Below are 11,326 nucleotides of genomic sequence, written 5' to 3'. Positions count from 1 at the left end.
CTGCTTCAAACTTCAGAACAGCCAATAATAAGTTAGTGACACTGATCCTGCAGCAGTTCAGGATTCAGCTGTCACTAAAGGTTTTCTGATCGTTCCAACAACGATCAGAAAACTGAAACATTCTTCTTTCAGGAATAGATACATTATGTATCCCTGAAAGTTAAAGAAAAAAAAGCCAGTATACGATCGAGAGAGATATCTCTAGATCTATACGAGCTGTCAGAATGCCGGCTTTTGCCGGTGTTCTATCGATAGTCCAAACTTATCGAGCTGTGGGACCGCATGACTTCCGGTTTCCTTAGAACTACGAGGTTTGGCCAAGAAATTTGTTGTGCACGAGCGCCATCGCCCTATACACATATACCAAAGCAATAAAGTAATAAAATGAAGTTGGATCACAGTACTCAAGCACGTTATTTATCTCCGGTGCCCCACTCAATATGGCCGCCGCTTGAGTGGGGCAACTCAGATTAATGATGTCCTTGATTACTGTGATCCGAGTTCATTTTATTACTTTATTGCTGTGGTGCATGTGTATAGAGCAATGGCGCTCGTGCAGAAGAAGTTTTGTGTGCGAACCTCGTAGTTCTAAGGAAACCGAAAGTCATGCGGTCCCAGAACTCGATAAGTTCGAACTTTCGATCGATCACCGGCATGTTTGCCCGCTCTGCTTTGACTCTCAGACACCGGATATTAAGGTATCAGGTGTCTGAAAAAGGTTAACCCTTTCATTAATGGATGCCTCTATACTGAGGCATCCATTAATAAATGGTAACCGCTGATTCTCAGCGGTTACCAGCCCACAAATGCAGCAAATAACTCATCACGTACAGTGTACGTGACGAGTCATTTGGTCCCTTTCTGGCGGGACGTACAGTGTACGTCTCCTGTCACAAAGGGGTTAATATAACAGAAGTGTGTGGTACCTCTGCAGAAGTTATAAGGTGGATAAAGGCAATTACATGCGTATATACAAAAAAAAAATTTAAACTAAGACTTACTATGAATTTGTCTACACATGTGTTTTGTGAAGGACAGAGGTCAGTTGCATCCAGGTTTTGATGTTGATTTCTGTTTGTTCCAGACACATGTAAACACATGTCAGCGCAACATGTGTAAACGTAGGTAAGTCACAGTTGATGGCAGAATATTAGATGCGTCCAGGCGCATACGTGCATGCATAAGTTAACACAGGAGCATAATTTTGGGCACCTTGCTCGCAAGATTTTTTCTCTGCACATAAATGGCAAGTATGAATGTAGCTGTATGCCGCCTACCTTATGTATATGGGCACCTACTATGTAACCCTGGTTGACTTAAGCTCACCATATGGGGGTCCCCCTGGACAGGATGTTGTTAATGCGTCCTTTTACCAGATGCATACAGGTTAAACCTCTATTGGGATGTATATAGCATATGTTTTATTAGCGGTCTTCAATGGGGCATAGCTTTTTTTCCAGGCTATTCCATGAATATCACTAGCTTTGTCTTGTATCCACCTCAAACATGGCTTCAGGTGGTCGACTTCATGCTTTTTCCATTCTGTTCGATTTCACACAGGAGAATTGGCCTTATATCGGAGAGGATGTCAAGGTTGTATTCGCCCTGAATGGCTTGGGAATACTGACTGCTCTCTGCATTCAGAAGGCATTTTGCATGCTCATGCACATTATTTAGGGAAATGTTAGATGGTTTAAAATCAAAGTAGTGTGTTTGCATGCCAGATTATTTTTGTGAAGCACTGGAATCGAACACAGATGTGTGATTTGATACCATTGTTTTGGACACACACCTGAATGCAGCAGATATGGACCAGCCTTAATAAACAAGATCACTGACAAGACAAGCTACATACTTCAGGGTTCATGATTGTGCCTGCTCCTATGTACTATAGGCATCGTTTAGAGATAACGGTCTATTGGGTACAATGACATGGTAGGGTGTTTTTACTCCAAAAGGTTCAGTATGTCAAAGTGACGACCTGCTTGTGTTTTTTTCCATACATCAGCTTCTCTATTCTGCCTATAGTATTGGAGGAGTGTCAGACCTTAGGATCATAGGCCAGCCATATAATATTTCTCTCAGTCGCCTCTTCTTGGTTCATGGTACTTTGCAGTACAGGTCAGGCCCAGTAATGTCTACAAAGCTGATGTGCTGTTTTTCCTCTGTTGGGAAAGACACGGTGCTGAGAGTGCATGTAATGAAGGGGTAAACACCCTGTTATATTTATTTGCTAATTTGACAAATTCCTATGCTTAAAGGAGAACTATGAGATGAGTGATTTCCACTCACCTCATAGTTCTAGCCGACCTGTGACAATGAGACTGTCACAGGTCGGCTCAGTAGATCGGGAGGTGAGCGAACACATACCAGGTTCGCTCACCTCTCGATCCTGTCACGGCTCTCTGCCGTGACAGGGGGAGGGGCTGGATTCCCCTCTCCCCGCTCCGATCTGCCAGCGCTGACTGGCGAAACGGACGGGGGAGGGGGCGGGTACAGCTGGCTCTGCCTCTAGATAGGCAGAGCCAGCTGTCACTCACGCAGCTGGGCGGATCCCGTCATCTACGTCGGGATCCGCTGCGGCGTCTCAGTATACCGCGAGCTGTAGCTCACGGTATACTGAGCTTAGGGTAACGGGAGGACGCTAGTTTGTGTCCTCCTGTTACCCTAAGGAGAACTATGGGGAAAAACACTGACCCCATAGTTCTCCTTGAGATTTGTGAGTGCATTCAATGGCTCAAATAGCTAAAAAATCTGGAAATGGTAAAATAAATTTTAAACTTAGGGTTTAACTGGACGGGTACAACTTACTTACACAGGGAGCCCTTGGATTCTGAACTGGTCAGAAGTCCTGGAATTTACAGTCTTTGATCAAGGGCCTAAGTACATTCAGCAAGATGTCCTAGACGAGGCTCAAACAAACTATACACCTTCTTTGTGTGGGTGTGAGTGTACATATATAGGTATATATGTATGCCTTCCTTCCTGAGAGGCCATAATCCATTGCATCTTAGGTAGGTGATGAACATGGGTGTACAGCATCCCTCTCTTTTTATCCTATGTCATCCATCGGATAGATGTTGGCTTCTAAATCTAACAAGGCTTTAAAAGGTTTCTCTGGTACTACTTGGACATCTGTCACTCTTTGAGGAGATCAAAGCATATTTGTGACCTGTTTCAGGGCCTAATACAGGCTGAAAAACATCATAACACTGATGTTTGGTGGCTTCGGACATGTCATCCTCTAGAATTGTTTATGACCAGCTGCAATGAGGGCCTGGGACTCATCTTGGGCAGAGGGGCTAGGTTTTTGCCAGAGAAAATCTGTAAGGAAGTCACTGAGCTGAGTTACAATCTTTGGTGTAGCACTGCAGAGTTACCCTCCATCTGTTGTGATCAGACTCTTAGTAGTAAGGTGCTCTTGCCAGTGTTGCCCCCGAAAAAATATGCTAATTTCTAGTTTATTCTCTCAGATGCTGCTCTGAAGATTGACTGGGGAAACCATCCCGGCCACAGCACTCTCCGCATACAGGTTTGGGGTCACCGGAGGACAGAGTATATGTTCTCCCGTGACCCTGCTGCTCGGGAAAATGACTGGGGAAAACCTAAATTAGGTATCTGTTAACTTTGTTTCCAGGAATCATCCAGGGCAGCACGGATTCCCACCCCTGCTAATTGAGGGAGGTGGTTCAACATGAATTTCATTGTTACTATCTGGTGGTCCTTTCTGCCCTTCAGTTCCTTGGTAATACTAAGGTGGTTAGGAGGGACCACCCTTTTTATTCTAATTGTGTTTCCTGTTTCAGGTGGGTGGATCCCTTCTCTCAGATGCTGCCCTGGACGATTCCTGTAAACAAAGTTACCAGGTACCTAATTTAGGTTTTCCCCAGTCATTTTCCCGAGCAGCAGGGTCACGGGAGAACCTATGCTGTGTCCTCCGGTGACCCGAAACCTGTATGCGGAGAGTGCTGTGGCCGGGATGGATCCTGACACTGCTGTCTAGATCCAGCCCGCTGGTTGACTGACAGCTAGCTCAGCCTCTCTCCCCACCCCCTGTCCGTTCCTCCAGTAAGCGCTGGAGAAACTGGTGGGGGGGGGGAGAATCCCTGCGGGAAGCGGTGACTGACCGCTCTCTGCAGGGGTAGAGGATCGGGAGTCTGTGATCGGTGGTGTGTTTTCGCAGACTTCCCGATCAATAGAGCCAACCTGTGACAGCTTCTTTGTCACAGGTCGGCTTGAATTATGGGGATAAGTGTTTTTCACTCACCCCATAATTCTCCTTTCAATTTACCCATTATTTTAGTTCCCGGTGACATTGGTATTTAAAATATTGAGAGTGAATCTCCCTAATGGGGGAAAACCGCAATAAAAACCTGACAGCAGTTCTGAACTTCCACCACACTATACAACAAATCTCCCACAAAAAAAGTTTTGCCTTTTTTAGTTTTACTTAAATGTCCATAGTCTTGACGCAAGCATACTTCTAAAGACTGCCGTGTTAGATTTAGACATTAGTAAGAAGTCCCTTTATTTATTATGCTCTGTTTTACAGAATATGTATGGTGGATATACTCCTCCTGGTCAGTATGGTATGTCAGGCACTTATCAGTCACAAGCATCTCAACAAACCCAAGCAGGTGGGCAACACCAGGGAAACCTAACACAGGTAGGACTTTTAGAAGCCATTTACTTCTCATTATATTGTAAGGATAATGGGGGGAGGGGGGGATTTATGAACGCGTTAGCACAACATTTTAGTCTTTGCACCTAAACATTTTGTTGCAAACTAACAGCAGAGTTTTATCTCTTATGTGTCTTTGTGTTCTTGCAACATAATGTTTGCAACTCACTGCACATAGTTTGTGACATTTTGCATATTTCAACTGCGTAATTTGTGTACAGCATTGGCGACCATAAAAAAGCGCCAAACAGATGCACATCCTGGAAGTGCTCCTGAGTGAGCACTTTTTAAACTATGGTAAAGATGACTCATACCCTCAAGTTAGCTCATCACCTCAGGGCTATTCAGCTGTCATCCAGGAGGTTCCCAGCAAGCTTTAGATTGACAGATTACAGACAGAAAAATATAGTGACAGTTTTGAGACTATTCTCCTTACGAAGGCATTCAGGAATGCAACATAAACTAAGGTAATATATCTGTCGCTATGTGCACTAGAAATTAGGAATACGACAGTTTGAGAGACGTTGATGATGCGACAGCATTGATAATTGATAAATTCCCCCAATGTGTTTTATAAAGTATATTTTATCATGACCTATAGTGTAAAATGTAATACAATATTACTTTATCATGTCAAACTGCAGTTTCTGTAGACTTTATTTTTGCTGTGTGATATGCTTTTGAGAGCTGTGTAAAGCAAACATGAATCCTCTTCCTGTCAAGAATATGAAAATTAATAACATTTCTGTACTTTTAGTAATTTTATCAATTGGCTTTCAGCCTGCAGTACCTGGCCTGGAAGACAGCATGTCTTATTCTACTGTCCAGCCGCAAGTTTCTACGCCTAGTAACCAGCCAGCTTCCCATCAAACTGTAAGTCATAGCTTGTCGCAATCTGGTCCTCAAGGAGCATCTTCAGGCAGCCAACTGTCACAGCAGCATTCAACCACGAATTCCAACAGTTATTCCCAGCAGCATAATTATAATGAAACACCAAAGCCAAAGAAAGGACAACAGTTGTGGAACCGCATGAAACGTAAGTAAATAGCTTTGGGAGGTAAATTAAAGTGTGTTCCAGGTCATTCTTTAACATGCATGAAGCTGGTCACATTTTTTCTTCAGAAATTGGTCATTATTCTGGTATAGCATTTCCAGTGAAGGGTACCGTTACAACATACAATGACATTTTAGACAATTGTCCACCTTGTGGTGGTGGTTTAGTGAAGGCCCATCCCAGCATGACTTTCCCTCTGTCCACAAAACCTGCTCCATAGAGACATGGTTTGATTAGTTTGATGTGGAGGTACTCAAGTAGCCTACGCAGAACCCTGACCACCTCAACACTATTGGTTTAGGATGCCAATTACGAGCGCGGTCTCCATGTCCCGCATTGGTACTACAAATTCTCAATAGCACACGCCAAAACTTGTGGAAAGTTGTTAATGGACAAAGTTTTTAAATGGGATACCAAACAAGGTCATGTTGATGTGATGGCCAGGTGTCTATAAACTATTGGCTTTATAGAGTAATCAGGGCTGTTCCCAGCCTTCTCGCTGCCCGATTGTGTGTGTGTGCGTGCTGGTGGTGCATATCGGGGGGCGAGCATATATGCTGGTGGTGCATGCTAAGGGGGTGAATGTGGCGTCTTGCCTAGCTCACTGGAGTCGCTGGTTGCCGGGAGCTGGGCAGGATACTCGCTGGAACGTCCCGCTGAGCTCTTGGGGGCCGTTGATGTCATTGGACGGGAGCTGGAGAGTGAGCAGACCAAAGCGTCCCAAGTTGTTAAGAGCTGGGTGAGGAGATGCCATCCATAGAAAAATTTTCTGAATATACTGTTTATTAACTTTTATATTGCATCCTCAAAGATGGTCCAACATACCATGATTCTGGATACCACCTCCAACATACTCAAGCTCTATTACAAAATATCAATGATATACATAAATATCCATGATACACACAATAAAGACCATTACATTTCTTAAGATATAGCAGTATTTCAAGTAGTAGTGTAGTATATAATATAGTAGTGATTACTTAATGTTTACTATATTCACATTTTTACTGTTTTGAGATCTTGGGAGGTTTGTTCTTACTTTTTTTTAGGTAACAAATACTATAGTATTTAAAGTATCTCCAAATCATTTTAATTAACAGATTGTTGTTGTAAGATTGCTGTTTTTGATTCTTTTTCAGATTGGGGGGGCACAGATCCATATTCCGTAATAGCTGCCTACGCTCCCAAATAGGTTTTTTTTTTTTCTTCTCCCGACCTTCCCTACATTTATTTGTGGAAGGTTGGAAGTAGAATTTGATCCACTTTAGTTTTCTTTCGGATTCTATTTTTCTTGTTATTTTCCACACCTTTCCATATTGCTTCCCTCTTTCTAACAACTCCTTTTTTTTTTAAGCTCAATTATATTCTTCTCCTTTTTTCACATTATTTTCCTGTTCTACCTGATTCTCCATTTCTGTCCTATCCTGTTGCATTTTCCGAGTGCTGATGTTGGGGGTGGCTGGCCAACTGGGCCACCTTCCTTCTCACCCTAAACATAGGATTTAAAATGATCTACGATCATTATCATTTTTCTTTTAAATTTCTTCTAATTTATATCTCCGATTTGCTAATGATGACTGACATACGCATTGTTTCCTTTTAATACAAAGAAATTGTATTTTAAATGAACTGTGGTGTCCTAAAGCCCAAGTCGCGTTTATTCAAGAAACTAATTTCCAATTGTCAAAATCTCCTAAATTTTCTAACTTCAGGTTTCCACTAGGATACCACAGTACTAATCCACAATGCAAGACAAAAGGGGTTAGCATTTTGTTCTCTAAAGAAGTTGGTTGGTCCCTTCAAGCCCAATATCTTGACCCTCAATGCTGTTTTTTCTTTTTGAAAAATAGATAATCCGTGCTTCTGGAAAAGAGACTAAAGGGGAAATATGTATTGTAAATTAAAACCTAAAGCAGCTCTAAAAGAGAATGGAAGAATCCTTTCAACAATCGAGAAAAATATATATCAAAGCGCTAAAGGTATAAATTAATATGAAATTTAGTGCAACCAAGTGATATAGTGAAATTTAGGGTTTAGGCGGTCTAGCCCTAAACCAAGTGATATATCTTACATAGGATCATGAAAAAAACAATTAAATTAATAATTCAATTGTGCTGTGGAAAAACAGATAGTGATTGGGACAATAAAAAAATTTCAACCACTGTGTAAAGACATCAAATTATATAATAATATATGAACGATCCACGCAAAAAAATATATTAAAAAACGTTAAAAATAAAGTGTTCAGTGAGAAAAAAACGTAAAAAACGTGTGCAAGAGAAATTGTTAATGATATATATTGTTGATGATAAATTTTTCTTAGCGGTGGTCCGACAGCCCCTCTTGGGTGGGTACTCACCAAATGGAGCTGGATCAAAGGCTTTTAGTTAGTGACAATTGAGCCTGCAATCGTGCTTTCAAACTTGGACCCAGTTGTTTCCACTCTCAGTCCCTGCAAGGTGAGTGTTTGATTTTTCTCCCTTGTAGCGCTGGCTGTTTCCCAAAAGTGAAGCTGGATCGTCTCAGGCACAGTGTCAGCAAAACTCCTTTTGGAATGTCCGTGTGGACTCCAATACGTTGGCAGAACCACTCGGACCACCGCTAAGAAAAATTTATCATCAACAATATATATCATTAACAATTTCTCTTGCACACGTTTTTTACGTTTATTTCTCACTGAACACTTTATTTTTAACGTTTTTTAATATATTTTTTTTGCGTGGATCGTTTATATATTATTATATAATTTGATGTCTTTACACAGTGGTTGAAATTTTTTTATTGTCCCAATCACTATCTGTTTTTCCACAGCACAATTGAATTATTAATTTAATTGTTTTTTTCATGATCCTATGTAAGATATATCACTTGGTTTAGGGCTAGACTGCCTAAACCCTAAATTTCACTATATCACTTGGTTGCACTAAGTTTCATATTATTTATACCTTTAGCGCTTTGATATATATTTTTCTCGATTGTTTTTTCTTTTTGTCTGGAGATTTGAACGGTAGACGAGTGACATTGACGTCAATATACAGTCCCAAGCGGGGGGTCAACTCTCCTTTTCTTGAGGAATGCTTGACACTTCTCAGATTTCCAAGAGGGGGTCTTGATTTTTGGGGGTGACCTAAATCTCAGTTTAGGCCCTATCTTGGACACCGTCTTTAAAACATCACTTGTCCTATGCCACTCTCCGAAAAATTAAAAAGGCATTGCAATCCCTATATCTAGTAGATGTTTGGCGTTTACAACACCCTACCACCAAAGACTATACCTTTTTTTTTTTTCTCTGCCCCACATCAATCTTACACTCGTATAGATTACATTATGATATCCCATAATGCTCTTCGCCAAGCTATAGAATCTTCTATAGATACTTGCACAATTTCTGAACATGCACCCATTACTTTACTCTTGCGTTGGGGGAAATTCTCTCCTAGAGCTTGGAGATGGAAACTCAATGACTATCTCAGAACAAATCGTTTCGTACAGAGCTTCAAAATGAGATAAAAAGTTTATTTGAAACAAACCAGAATTCAGTATCCTCTGATATCGTAATATGTGAGGCTCATAAATAGAGGACAGCTTATCCAGAGGGGCTCATTTCTGAAGAAATCCAAATTATCACGCATCACTCCTACTTCTATCTCAAATTCTCAATTGGAGATGATCTATAAAAGGTCTTTAGCACAAACTCACTAACTAACTAGAAGCAGTCGTACGGTCTATAAATTCAGAAATAAATCAGGGAAAATACTTGCTAAGTCCTTGAGGGAAGCTTCCTTTTAAAACTTGTATTCCCCACATTTCTCAAGTTGGAGGAGGAATGGCAGTCAAATCTTCTGACACAGCGGAATGTTTTCGCTCTTATTACGAAAATCTGTACAATCTACCTACTAAACCTCCAACTGCTGAGCTCCCTTCCAGGCAACAGAACATTGAAAACTACATTACAGAATCTGGACTTCCTACTCTCGCTAATGAAGCTATTAATGCCTTGGAAAAACCTTTAACAATAGCAGAATTTCTAACCAATAGTGAAATCCCCCAAACAGGGTAAATCTCCAGGCCCTGATGGATATACTACAACCTATTACAAAACATTTGCAAACCACTTTGCACCTCGCTTCATCTCTGCATTCAATTCCATTTTAGATGGTCACACTCTTCCTACTGAAACTCTACAAGCTCACATTGTTGTGATCCCTAAAGAAAATAAAGACTCCACTATTTGCTCAAACTATATACCTATTTCGCTTTTAAATCTTGATCTTAAGATCTTCTCCAAGATTTTGGCGAACAGAATAATTCCCCTCCTTCAATCTATCATTCATAACGATCAGGTGGGCTTCATGCCCCATAGAGAGGCAAAAGATAATACCTCTCGTGTACTCAATATAATTCACTAACGCATTCACAGAAAACACCCCTTGCATTGCTTTCTATGGATGCAGAGAGAGCATTCGATAGAGTAGATTGGACTTTTCTAAAAACTAAATTCCGACACTTGAGTTATGGTTCTAACGTGCGCTTGGCTGGATGCCATTTATTCGTCTCCTACGGCAGAGTTTAGAATCAATGAAGCTTTATCACCCTCTTTTCCTCTGTCCTTGACACGACAAGGCTGCCCTCTTTCACCTTTAAGTTTTATTCTCTCTAGAAACTCTCCTTCGAAAGATCCGGAACAATCCAAACATTTCAAGGTCTTCAGATAGGAGATGTCCATCATAAAGTTGCAGCATTCGCAGACCTTTTATTTCCTCTCCTGAAACTTCTTTACCAATTTTACTTAAAGAACTTTCCACCTTTTTGAACAATCCAATTTTAAAATCAACTACCACCAATCGGAGGTACTCAACATTTCTCTTCCCCCTTCATAGATTTTCAAGTCTTAAATCCTCATTTCCGTTTAAATGGGCACAAAACCATGTATCTTATTTAGGTACTCGTATTACACCCCAGATTTCAGGGATCTTTGAGGCCAATTTTAAACCACTTTTAATTAAAATCAAAGCTGACCTTTCGAAATGGCTTAATCTTTCCCATTCCTGGATTGGCAGAAATGCCGTTCTCACAATAAATGTCATTCCAAGGATACTATATTCCAAAGTATTTTTTATTGGTTTTACATAGCGTTACTGAGAACATTAATTCAGGTCAAAGTGTCACAAGTAATGTACAGTCAAGAAGCAAAGTCAAGACATTGTATGTAGAACTGGTTACTTGGTACACAAGCTTGCAAAACAATACCGGCGCCTTCAAATCCAAAAAGAGCCCAGCAATAAAAATACAGCAAACACGGTGGAGGCAGCTCCCACAGATTAGATGTAACACCAGTCTATGAGAAAAAGAACAAAAGAGAGCGCCTCCATAGTGTAAAAATTGTATTTAATAGTAAAAACACGCAGCTCTTAGGCTGTACTTACAACAGTTCGGTAGAATTAAAACCGGGATCGAGGTTTTTTTTTTAAAGATACTTTTTATTATTTTTTTTTAATGATGAGGTTACAACATTTCCCGCACAAAGGGAAAAACCCGGGCAACATACCCAGTGACAAGAACATCAAAACCAACAACAACAAAAAAAA

General features: G+C 40.8%; 1 protein-coding gene across 2 annotated transcripts in view; it reads left to right on the top strand.

The window, feature by feature from the left end:
- LENG8 (leukocyte receptor cluster member 8) overlaps positions 1-11,326 on the top strand; it is a 119,230-nt gene that overhangs the window by 33,941 nt on the left and 73,963 nt on the right. For both annotated transcript variants that reach the window (XM_018570860.1, XM_018570859.1), the window contains exons 5-6: positions 4,553-4,666; positions 5,462-5,717. In XM_018570860.1, the coding sequence (XP_018426362.1) occupies positions 4,553-4,666; positions 5,462-5,717 (370 nt within the window). The remainder of the gene's footprint in view (positions 1-4,552; positions 4,667-5,461; positions 5,718-11,326) is intronic.

This window comes from Nanorana parkeri, unplaced genomic scaffold (genome assembly GCF_000935625.1).
Source record: "Nanorana parkeri isolate BGI_ZX_2015 unplaced genomic scaffold, ASM93562v1 scaffold1613, whole genome shotgun sequence".
NCBI lineage: Eukaryota > Metazoa > Chordata > Amphibia > Anura > Dicroglossidae > Nanorana > Nanorana parkeri.
Note: the sequence above shows the minus strand (reverse complement) of the source record. Positions and strands in the feature narration are given on the sequence as shown.